The 12,918-nt window shown below is 40.4% G+C and overlaps 1 protein-coding gene across 5 annotated transcripts in view; it reads left to right on the plus strand.

Annotated features, from left to right (window-relative positions):
- The first annotated feature begins 2,998 nt into the window (after positions 1–2,998).
- Positions 2,999–12,918, plus strand: part of IGF1 (insulin-like growth factor 1 (somatomedin C)) — a 71,695-nt gene continuing 61,775 nt past the window's right edge. The window contains exons 1-2 of one of the 5 annotated variants that reach the window (XM_005880710.2): positions 2,999–3,382; positions 7,693–7,849. In XM_005880710.2, the coding sequence (XP_005880772.1) occupies positions 3,320–3,382; positions 7,693–7,849 (220 nt within the window). In that variant the 5' untranslated portion in view covers positions 2,999–3,319. Of the gene's footprint in view, positions 3,383–5,053; positions 5,179–7,692; positions 7,850–12,918 lie in introns of those variants that run through there. The other 4 variants (XM_005880712.2, XM_005880713.2, XM_005880711.2 and 1 more) reach the window with 4 other exon arrangements.

A 12,918-nucleotide genomic window follows, 5' to 3' on the forward strand; every position in this document is an offset into this window, starting at 1 on the left:
CATTAATAAAATAAATTGTAAATATGCCCTATTGCACATGGGTATGAAATTACCTTTTGGATCAGCTCCTCTGCAGTTGGCATGGGGAAGGCTGGCAACATGGCTCGAGCAGTAAGAGTGGGGACTGGGCCTTGCTCACCCCTTTTCTGTGACTCTCACTCAGCCTGTGCTTTAAGGAGATGAACAACTTTATATTTTTAAAGGAAGGCATCAGAAATCTTCTGAGGCAGCAGCTTACTGCAAATATGCTACTCAAGGAGTAGGCTTTAGGGTAGAGCATATATACCCACTAGGCATTATACACCCAAAAGGTGAAACTGTGAATCTGAATTTTCAGGAGTGTATGTTCTCATGATGAGCACATTTGTGCAGTTAGCTATTTTGTTGGCACACAATTCCCATAGCTGCCAGGTTGTCCCAGGCAGGAGACTACACAGTCCTTCAGTCATTTTAGAATGAGCCCATATGTTCTCTCCAGTAAGACTCCATGACCTGAACTTGTCCTGGAGATTAGATTTACTACCACCTCAGACTCTCTAGTAATAGGTGCATTCATTTGCTCAGTCCTTAAAAAGTAATCATGTGGCATATTTATTGCCCTTTCATTTTCATGTTGACTCTGGAATTAGCAGAGAATATGGCCATTTCTCTAGGAAATTACTGCCCTGTTCTTTGGTTGGCTCATCCTACCCAGACATATAGACCATTCCCCACATTGAAATATGCAATAATCACTTCAGGAAATTGCTTTCCCTATTGGAAACTGGGAGCTCACATTGGAGTGTTTCCACAGCACAGCTGATGATAATTACGACTCACTGAAATTTCAGTTTTCTTTGTGACATAAAAACTGGGACATAAATTAAAACTCAATTATCCTTTAAGGGTAATTGGGGTTATGAAACCAAGACACTGTGAGTCAGTATGTTGATATCACAGGAGCGCAGAGTCTGATGGAATGGCATGTGTCCTGTCTCCTGAAGCAGCCTTTCACAGGCCATGGTTGCCCAGGGCACACCAGAGGGTATACCAGACCGGGTTCCAGCTTTGGAAAGATGCAGTGAGCCCCTAGGACATCCTGGGACAATTAAAATAAGCTAAAGTTGCAATGGGAAAGTCCTGGCCTTCACCTGGTGATGGAGCAAGGCGTTCAGAGACAAGACTCCAGCCAGTACCTGACACTGTGCAGGTGGAATGGCAGTTCTTTCTACCTGGAAGATAGGTGCAGCTCTTTGGTTATACGATTTCATCATCAGAGTCTATGAGAGGAGGACAGACTTTGTTTTTCCCAAAGGGGGTGATCTGCAAAAGCTGCAGAAAAAAAAGAGACTTTGGGTACATCAAGTCATAAATTAAATGCATGAAGAGGATATCATTAAAGGAAGCCTTGAATTTTTCTTAAAGTACAGGAATTGCCCACGCACCTGGCCATCTCTTGATGATGCTTATTTGTATTCTCTTCTGGTCAAATCGTATCCACTAAAACTTCCCAACCTTGTACCCAAAGCCTCTCATGATCCATCCTTCTCCCCATTCTGGATTTTCAACCGGGTTTCACTTCCCTGTCTTTCCAGAGAATCTGTTCCTCCCCCACCATGTGCACTGTTCATATTTTTAAAAGAGAAGATACCCACCACATGACAGTGATGATTTCCTCTTTGTCCCTGCCACTCAGCTGAGAGCCCTATGGTGCCATGACCATGGTGCATGTAGTTGGGCACATAGTAGGCACTCACTATATGAGGCTGACTTTGTGCACCATTCAGATGGCATTAAATTCTAATAATTTCACTGAACCCCCTTCTGAAACCAGCCAGGTTTGCCATTGAAGGCAATGACGCCTGCAATCAACTTTCTATCCACAGGACAACATAAAGTTCCAGACTACGGCTTCCAGCAGACCTCTGTTTTCAGTGGACGCATCAGTATCATCGTGGCCCCTGACAGTCATGAGAGGGGAATGCAGGGTCCAGGTTATTCCCACCGTCCCTGGGCAGCCATGCCTGGCTAGACATGCAGGGAAACTGGTATGTCTTATCTGGACTTTTGCAACCTTGTTACATAATCCACTTTCTTATCTACAACCTCACAAAACCAAAGAGAAATCAGTACAAACTATATTGACGAGCAATCAGAACTTGATTCTCAATGGCAAAGGCAAGGGTTCATTATAAATAGCAAAACAGCTGGCTTGGGCCATGTTGCCAGCCACTCATCCAGTGGAGGGATCTGAATGACATCATAACCCTTGAGAGGGCATTGCTAGCCAGCTGGTGTTATTTAGAACACACAAACACTGGAGAAAGAAAACACACACACACACACACACACACACGCACACACACACATACACACAGAGAGACACACACACACACAGTTGCAAGTTATGCAGAAAAATATGAACAATGGGAAAATAGCTTGTCCTTTCCCCTGACGGGGGTGGGAGGGAGGGTGATAGGCAGCCTAGTAGAAGAAGGAAGAAAAAAAGATTTTATTTTTTCAGTTGGCTTTACAGCTCAGCAAAGTCTTTGCCCTGTCTCAGGCAAAAAGCATGAACCGGTGTCTTCCTAAAGGGAGCCAATTGCGACGCTGCCTGCCCCTTTTCTAGGTTCTGGGAAATGAGATCATTTTTCTGGCTTGGCAAGTAGGACAAGGGGTCACCCCAGTGCTGTCTTCCAACCGAGTCTACCTTAGTCACTTCAGGGTTAAAATCGTAGGTTTGCTTGGGGTGTCTTTGCTTCACTCTTTTATTTTGCATTTGCTAGAATGTGAAATTGCTTGCCCACCCGCCACATACCCTCCTTTAATACTGATAAGGTGTATTAACAGATGTGTGTCTTCATGCCCAGGAGAAAGTTAATCAGAGAACAGATCCTCACCTCCTATAGTAGCATCAATATTTTTAATATCTGCTCACCCTGTCACTAACACACCTTTTAAGAGAAAAAAAAATGCTTCTGTGCTCTAGTTTTAAAATGCAAAGGTATGATGTTATTTGTCATCATGCCCAAAAAAGTCCTTACGCGATAACTTTGCCAGAAGAGGGAGAGAGAGAGAAGGCAAATGTTCCCCCAGCTGTTTCCTGTCTACAGTGTCTGTGTTTTGTAGATAAATGTGAGGATTTTCTCTAAATCCCTCTTCTGTTTGCTAAACCTCACTGTCACTGCTAAATTCAGAGCAGATAGAGCCTGCGCAATGGAATAAAGTCCTCAAAATTGAAATGTGACATTGCTCTCAACATCTCCCATCTCTCTGGATTTCTTCTTGCCTCATTATTCCTGCTAACCAATTCATTTCCAGACTTTGCACTTCACAAGCAATGGGAAAAGTCAGCAGTCTTCCAACCCAATTATTTAAGTGCTGCTTTTGTGATTCCTTGAAGGTAAATATTTCTTACTCTTTGAAATCATTGGGGGATTTGCTTTTATTTGTGTACTGCTTGCTTCTTCCTAGAAATGTTATTCACTTTAGAATTTTCATTGTTTCGGAACTGGGAGTTATTTATAAATTGCTGAATGTGCAATTCTGTGGGATTTGAAAAGATAGCTCCGGGAGATAGATGCCTTTACACAGAGATATGTATGAGTAGAAACGATTGCAAGGTACTTATGCTAAATCCTCCATTTCACCGGGGTTCAGTGGTGTCTTTAGAGAAGAGTCCTTTAAATCCTGTCTATGGTTAAGGGCTATCAAGAGTGGATATGAACTTGGGAGTTTTTTTTTTTTTTTGCGTGCAGATGTTTAATTTTAAGAAATTGTTCTTACGTATGTATGTGAGTGTGTGTGTGTGTGTGTGTGTGTGTGTGTGTGTGTGTAACTTGTCAGGATTTTTATTATAAGGCATGCCACATACTGAGAATTACATTTTAGATGATATTAAATCTTTTAAATATGATCTTTGGAGCTAAGGTCCCGGAACTCTCTGCACTTCTGCCCAGAAAGTCCAAGTTAGAGAGGAGTTTAATTTGCTCTTGAAAAAGAACTTGACAACTCTTGCTGAACTTGCATATTCATATAATTTAAACAAATGCATACTGTATATGAGAAGCAGAAACTTTCTAGTAACTGTTTGTCCAAGTTTTCTGGTTTAAAGAGGACTTTCTTGGGCGAAGTTTGGGCTTGGGGGGTTGTGTTGTAAAACTCGGACTTTACACTAGGTGCTGCAAAGTCTCTTTAGGTCAATTTGGGTGCCACCGTCCGTGCCGCGACTTCTCGTTTCCAATCACTGGCCCCAGTTCAAATTTCCATTCTCAGCAAAATTATATCCTTCAAGGCATGTGTTTTTCCAATTTGCAAGCACTTTTAAGCTGCTGTCACTGGTTCCCGATGAAATTGCCTGAGGTCTCAATTCATAAAATGTCCCAGCTCCTGGGTACTGCATTCATTTGCTGCTTTCAAATACTCCACTGCCGGGACTTTTCTGAGTAAGTGGCTTAGGAGTTAAGGATCCATCCTTGTCCGGGCACCTGATTCTGCTGCCCTTGAGATGCCAAGACACAGGCTGGCTACTTTGCTTTTAAAAGAAATCAAGTCAACATACATATATGCTATGTGGTCTGACAGGTGGGGGATTTGTCTCCCTACAAGAGGCCCTTGAGTGTTATGTCTGCCTTAATTACAAGTTTGGAAAACTGTCTCCAAATGAACTTTCCATGCTGTGTATGCTGAACTTTTCAAAAGCAGAGCTAGCAATAAGGTGTTCCTTTTTCCTGCATTTGGGGCAGGACGTGGTTTGAGGGAGGTGAGTTGTCTTTCAGATGTCATTCAGGGAGTAAAGATGTCCTGTCTGGAGGCAGAACTCACAAGGTGATGGATTGTACTCTGAGTCTCAAGACATTTTCCAAGTGTTTGAGTCAGAGGGGAGATGGTAAGGGAGAGGGCTGGAGCCTGGGTCACTGTCTGGGGTACAATGGAAATTGGTATCTTGATTGAAGGGAAAAGATTGACTCAAATCCAAGCTGTATAATTTGTTCATTGTTTGAATGGACAAAAGGCAGTTTACCCAGACTCATAGCATACCTGCTTGGGTGTCCAAATGTAACTAGATGCTTTCACAAACCCCACCCACAAAGCAGCACATGTTTTTAAGTCCTCAGTTTTCTATTCACATCAGCCTCATAATACTCAACCTGACCTGCTGTAAAAGATCTGGAACAAACAAAAATGGTTACACCTACAGTGAGTATTTTCTTATGACTATTGCCCTCAAATTCTGCTAGGCATTTTCATTGTAGCCCAGACATCTGGAATCAATTGATATTCCATTGATTTAAGATAAAAAGAAAAGTCTTTTAAATTTTGGATTTGTGGGGGATTTTTGAGAAAGAGTGTTCTGATATTTTTTCTTCTTCTTTTTTCTCTTCTCTTTCTGGTTCGTCCTTTCTTTCTATCATATTTTTCCTTTCTCTCTCTTCATTTCTTTTGTGTTTGGCAAAACAAAAGGCCAAGGGAATGATGAACATATGGGGCCACTTGTTTCAAACTTTTAACTCCTAAACAAGTTCATTATTGTTTTCTGTTTGGGGGCACATAATGTGATAAATTCTTTGGTTCTTTGTGGGTGTACTGAACTGTTTTGTGAACTAAAGGAACATGCATTAAAGGTTCTATCTTGTCCTAGAACTGTAAGTGCTGACATTTATCTGACAATATAATTAAGCAAAAGAGAAAAAGCTGTAAAAAAAAATCTTAAATTCTTAAATGCTAGAGATTTATATGTATTGCTGGGCTTAAATGTGTTATACCAGAAATAACTATTTAAAATATAGTTTTGACATCTACTGATGTTATCAGTTCACTAAGGCTGTAAGTTGAGTACCTTTTCCCCTGGATTACATGACAACTGAAGAACTCAAAGGCATCTATAATTGCAAGTGCTTGACTTTGAGCATTACTATGGAGAAATAAGGTTGATAGCATAAGGATACATCCTAGAACTGACCCATTGCCAGAGTGTGGGTATATTCTGTAAGATCAATTACAAGTAGCTTTATTGAAAGGGCAATGAAGTACAGTTGAGTTGGTTTTGTTGAGGTTTCCACTGGAAATATTGAAGGGGAAAAGCCCCACTAATTATTTTATAACTGAGGAAAATGAGGATTGGTTGATGATTTGTTTCTAGCAGTCTCAGTGGTTTGGGCTTCATGTGTGTGGAGGGTTTCCATAAGACTCCAGTAGAGTCCTATTGAGAAAATGGAAGAAATGTTCAATTGTGCTTTTACCTCCTCTTCTATTTTATGCCCATTACTTATGATGATTTGCAAATAGAAGGTGTTTTTTGTAGTCAACTGTTTAACAAGAGTCCAAGGTTCTCCCCACCCCCAATTTCTGAGCTGAAGGTCTGGCTACCAACATGGAAATCTTAATTAAAAGGATGGGACACACTTTGCCACTGATGTAGAAGCATTAAGTGGAGAGTGCATGGAGAGCAAGGAGCATGGCAGAAAATCAATGACTTGAGTCTGTTGCTCCAAAAGTGATGGGGTTGAATGGACCTGCCACTACTAGGAGGTTCCAAAGAGGCTCTTTTTATCCTAATAGCTTCCAGTCTAACTCCATGACCTTTAATAGGGTCCTTCACTTAACCTATTCTGATGACTCTTCCAATGCTGTTGAAAGTAGATGCATCTAAGAACAGGGAAGCTGCTCGCTTTGGGAGCCTTCCTGGAAGAAACCACAGCTTTGTGCCACAAGTAGCAATATGGAAACACTTAATGATCACCTTAGCCTTGTTTCTTCTACTGAGAGTGAGGATGGAGCTGTGAGCCACAGGAATTCTGCCTCTGGCAGGGCTGCCACTTGGCTGTCTGTCACTGCGAAGTGAAGCCAACCAGGGGTCCCTCAGTATATTTTGCTATAAAATTTATTCAGTGTCACATAAGTCCCTCCAAGAGGTGAAGTCAGAATTCCTGGGACTTAAAAAAAAAGCTTTTGTAGGTTTTGAGCCTGGTGCCCTGTTCATGGAAAGCATTCTCTACACACGTGTTGATGTGATATTGAGCTTGACACAAAGGGCTTTAGAATGCAGAAAGAGTAGGGTCTACTTAGCAAGAGCCAATTTCATTCCTAAATCCTCATATTTTTTCTTGTTTCTGTTTTTTATATTCCCACTTGTGGTTGTGTTAACTTCCGTAGGTAAGATATCCCCCAGGTAAGAAATCTCTCTCTCTCTCTTTCTCTCTCTCTCTCAAAAAAAAAAAACACAACAAACTCTATAATGATATATAGTATTTTTATAAGCCACAGTAAGTTCTTTTTAATCAGTAGCTAGGGAAGGATGTCTGGTTAATTTAATATTCTGGTCAATAATGAATGCATATGCTATCTGTGGATGGCCTGTCTTTAGAGAATGTAAATTAATAAAACATATTTGGCACCAAATCTGGACTGAGCACAATTTAACTTTTGATAATTTAAAAGGTTTAGAAACCCATAAAGAAGGGGTCCATGGAGGACTTCTCCAAGGTTTCCTAGTAGCAAGGGGATTACACACAGGTCATTTGGTGTCCAGATGTGCTCAGCTCAGGCCACCCCGCGGTTTCTCGTGCACGCTGTTGCCCTTCTGTGCAGGGTGGTTCTGATTCATGACAGTGATGGAATGTGTGTGGGGGGCTCAGTGCACCCGTGACCCACCCCGAATCCTCTTGCAAGGACCCAGGAGGAAACATGACCCTCCTTCTGTTTCCTCGGCAGGTAAAGGTACACATCATGTCGTCCTCCCATCTCTTCTACCTGGCCCTGTGCTTGCTCACCTTCACCAGCTCCGTCACAGCTGGACCGGAGACACTCTGCGGGGCTGAGCTGGTGGACGCTCTTCAGTTCGTGTGTGGAGACAGGGGCTTTTATTTCAGTAAGTAGCCCTCCCTCTTACAGCTCTGTGGATTTACAACCACAGAGAGTGTGTGAAGAACTGAATGACTGCCCGTGGCTGGCAGCCACCCTCAGCCTGCGATTCCTCATCTTAAAGTAAGCCTAGTGTTTCAGTGGGGCTGTGGCAGGTTTTGTAGATTTCAGATGGAATTTTCCTCCTTAGCAGTTTGTCTTTTAACTATTTCCTGATGGGCACTCAGGCAACTCTTATGCTTTTCCCTCACCATTCCCATTCCCTTCAGTGAAGGGAGGGGACAGAATGACCCTCTGGGATTGAGGTTTTTGTTCTCTAAACCTTTGTGTGCACATATAAGCATATGGAAACATGTAGATCTATTTGAAGTGCCAAGTAATTTGGAGTAAAATAATAAGGTGGACTTGGAAAAAAAATTAAGAGGGCACATCCCATGTCTCCATGCTACATGAAATCACCAGGAACAGACAGAAGTTGAACTTCCCTGAAAGGGATGTTTGCAAATACACAGGCTCTTATCAATGCAAACAGAAATGCCAGGTTCATTTGCCCTCTACACAAATTGACCTTGAGTTTTTGTTTATTGCCTTCCTTTGGCACAGCCTTTTTCTGAGGCTCTCCAGTGATATCACCATCTGGAAAGGGGTTTCTGACAAGTGTGGGGTTACTTATTCCACACGGAGGTCTCAGGTGATTAAAAAGTCGACAGTCAATAAAAAGTAGACGGCCAAGTCAACGCTTGCAAATAATAAGCACAAACAAAAGTCGGTGCTGCCTGAGGGAACTCATCACTTAAAGAATCTATGCCAGAAGCTTGTACATTACAGTACAGTGAAATCTAATGCCAGATGTTCATTCTGTATAATTTTTTTTTGGAATTTTGGAGAGTTCCAGAAAACTGACGCTCAGGTCCTCGGTGAGCATGAATCATTCTTAGAGCTTCATATCGCTCAAGTGTAGACAGCTTACCTCAGTCACCCACTAAGTTTTGAATAGCTCCCGGGTTGACTCACACATTTCAAGTCTTTCTCATCTTCTTCCCAGGGAAGGTTGTGGATATGGGGAAGGGGCATAGGAGGGGCGCTGGGACAGGGGTCCACGTATAGGTTTCTGGGGTGGGTGGGTGGAGGGATGGGAAGGAAGAGGCTGAAAGGAGGACTGATGATCTGTACACATTGTGGATTTGGCAACAAATAGAATTTAAACAACTAGTGACAGAGAATGAGATGTGCTTTCTACTATTTGAATGGGCAAAAGCCCACTCTGTTTCCAGCCAATACTTTAATTGAGCTAATTCATCTATTTCTCTGGCAATAACGTGATTCTATCCAGCTCTTGGTTGCAGTGCAGATGAATGAGTTCACCAGGTGGGTTCTTATCAAGCAGCAGACTTGTTTTACAAAAGGCAAATGTGTCCCATCAACTTCCCTCAGCAAAGGGTTGTCATTAATCTTTACGGTGCTGCTACTGGTCCACATTAAAAATGAATAAGTAGTCCTCACTTATTATGCCCAAGAGGATTTCTCTTGCCTTGATAATCCATTTGTGTAGTTTCCTTTGATCCAGTTCACCAGGTGATTACCAAGCCCACAAGTGTTTTCTGTTATGTGCCAGGGTGAAGTGTCCTGATCAACGTGATATGCTCCAGGATTTCCATGCACAGTGCATGGAAACTGGATCCTCCAATGACGATGATGGTAAAATGAGAATGGAAAGAATGATTTCATCCCAAGTAACCCCATGGTACATATATATGTTCACACTGACACTTAAGAGTATTGGACAGCTATGATGGAAACCAACTTCAAGGCACTGAAAGGATTCTTTTATTATTACTACAATAATCCAATTTAAGCAAATGCTTTGAAATTGAAAAGGGCACATTATTCTATGGCAACTCTTGATGTTTAGAGTATGACTTTGAAAAGGAAGGTGTTTTATAAATTGTGTATTATTATCGTCGGCGTTGTCATTGAGAGTCTATGTTTCATAAGTTCTGTTTTATACAATTCTGTGGCTTATTTAAATCCTTTCCCTGATGTCGACCCTCATGCACAAAAGTATTCTTATTAACTTTCTACTCAACTGGATAATCCTGTTTGCCCAAGAGAAGTTAGCCCATTTAAATCCTTTAACTCAAAACATTGATGGAACATCTGCTCTGTGTAAGACCCTATACCAGTCATCAATGAGACCTAGAAACAAATGCGAGAGATTGACTTTGCCTTCAAAGAATTCACAGTCTAGTCACTAGTTGGGAGGTTAAAAAATGCACATAAGTATTATCAAGTGTCATAAGAGAAAAATAACAATGGGAGATTAGATTAGAATCATTTATACTTTTCCTGAATATGTTGTCCCATTTTTGAAATCACCTAACCAGGATTTACCCTCTCAATGGGCTCCTTGATGTGAAATGCTATATTTATTTACCATTAAATCCCACTACCTCACTCAATGCCTGACTACTATAGTAGTGGCTCATATTTGTTGAACTGACAGGATTGAATTGAGTTGAATTGAATCCAGTTGAATAAAATGGAATTACTTGTTTGAGATCTTAGTCTTCAACACCATCAAGAATTAGGTTTATCAAGTTCTTTGGACAATTCTCACCTCACATTTATGCAGCTATTTGATAAAACTGTTACTTTTTTAAAAAATGAATACAATATATACTAACAAACTTATGGCTGCATCCTAGTTATCCCCCAAGCTACAATGATGGTCTATTTTGTGTCTGAGCCAATTATTCTTACAGGCATTAACTGTTGTCAACAAATTTTACTTAGTTTCCTGTTTGTCCCCTGAGATTTACTGTGTGTGAAGAAGTCAGCTCTAAGCATTTACAGTCTTTGAAATCTTATTAGAACAAAGCAGTCTTTTCCACCTCCATCCCCTGTAAATTGACTCTTACTATTTTTTTACCCTTATTTTCAAAGTTTTATTGTGGCTGCACCTTGTACCTTAAGCTGCTTGAAGACCCATTTTGAAAGTATAAATTTTTTTTAGTAGTGGAAGGCAGTTTTTTATCTTAGTTTGAAATTCAAACATCTGAAAGAAAACTGCCTCCATATCTATCTTTTTTGTTGGGCCAGAATGTTTAACAAGGAAAGATTTTTTAAAAAACCTTATTAGATACACAACTGAATAAAATTTTCTGTCATGCTAATTTTGTATAGATTGACCCAGTGTTGTGAATGAGCTCATATTTCTCTACAAGCCCCAGTCCCACTAGAGCACTGTGGAAAACAACTATCTAGATTATCTTTTTTGTAAGCATCTTCCCAGCTAAATGAAACACTTCCTCTATAATTAATGCAGCTTCCCCAGACATTTTCTGAAATGAAAGTTCCAATGAAGAGCTAATTACTGATTCTTCCCTATGCATCAGAGTAAGAGAGTGTATCAGCCAGTCTTGTGTGCTCATAGTCCTATGAGAAAAATGGTGGCTTAATAGAGGTGGCACATTGAAAAACAACTAGCTGTTATCTTACCAGATTGATGGAGCTTTCACAGAGAGTGGTTTGTTATAACCTCATTTTGTGTGGAACTGCAAGAGGAAAAGAGCTTCCAGTGAAAGAGGAAACATTAAGTTTACTATAGACATAATTTTTGAGAGCCATTAACCATTTTAACATGTTCTTCAAGGGCTTGTGGAATTTCTCTCCTTGGAGAGAATTAAAAAATATTGATGGACAACCAACCATCTTGGATGGTTTCAATTAACAGCAGCTAAAAGAAAGTGAGTTTCTGGGGTCCTTTTTAGTTTTAGTAGTCTATAAACAATCCCTTAAATAAATTATATATGCTTTACCTCGGCAGTCTGGAAAAAAACAGAGAAGTAAATCAATTAGAAAAGAAAGTTGGTTACCCTTTCAGATCTTCCAGATTTATAGCTTTTATAAAACGTACTTCCAATGCATAGTTATTAAGAACAGATCTGAATAAACAAATGGCATTCTTTGTGTGTTAAAACATACTGTTTATATAGAGTCCACATGAAACTTTGCCATGAATTTCATTGTTATTGATTGAAACAACCTTCCTCCATCTAGGTTATTATTATTAACTCAAGTTTCTTTCATTTGAAATATTGTGCTCAGAAAACTGCTCCCAGACCTGTCACTCATTAGTTGTAAGACTTTGGCAAACACTTAAACTTCTTGGGTTGAAATGTCCTTGTCTATAAAACAAGGAGATTTTGTTAAAGTAAATGACCTCTTCCAACTTTAACAGACTCATAGTCTAGGTTGTAATTAACAAAGATTTGGCACTACTGAAGAAAGGTGGACCTTGGGTTTAAGTAGTGACCAAAGAATCTTTCATTTCCTTTATCTTCTTTAGATTCTGTCTGTTCCCTAAGAGAAGATTATGCCCACTTAAAGAAAGAAGAACCACATTCTTTTTTGTTTGTTTAAGTTGGTTTTCAACCCCTCAGAGAATATACACAGCTCATCTGGTCAAAGGAGCACATACCTCATGAAAGTAGATTGCCATTTTCCTTTGCTGGGAAAGACCAACAGACAGGTCTCATCTACATTTTTCTCACTCTCTTGGACATGATGGGGACAAGTGAGGTCAGATTTTAGCTGCCCTTTATTAAATTAGAAGGAGAAAATAAGAATCTGTAGCCTTCTAAACCTTGACCAAAAGTTTTCCCCTAGCCTATTGATGCTGCCTTCCAATTAAAGCAGAGATGGTACAATTTGGGTCATTCAAAGATATAGTCACCCAATTTACTTAGCATTGCTTGAGTAGGGCTGGATTTATGCTGCACCTTGGCATTTTTTGGCTTGGTACCTCGCAGACCACCAGCCATGCATTTGTATGGCAGCTGGTCAAAGTTAATCCAGTCATTGGCTATAAAAAAACTCTTCTCTTTGAAACTGATTGGCATATGTAGGGTTTGATCTTAATGCCCTGACCTCATCATTAGTGCTACTAAGCTAATAAGCCACAGATATTCTTAAGGAAAAACAATGTTTTTTATATTGACCCTAAGTAGTTTCTACTACTCTTTAAATATGTCTAGTGACATATTTAAGGACCAAGGAACCACTATGAAAGTGATG

The sequence above is a fragment of the Myotis brandtii genome, unplaced genomic scaffold, assembly GCF_000412655.1.
Source record: "Myotis brandtii unplaced genomic scaffold, ASM41265v1 scaffold65, whole genome shotgun sequence".
NCBI classification, from domain to species: Eukaryota; Metazoa; Chordata; class Mammalia; order Chiroptera; family Vespertilionidae; genus Myotis; species Myotis brandtii.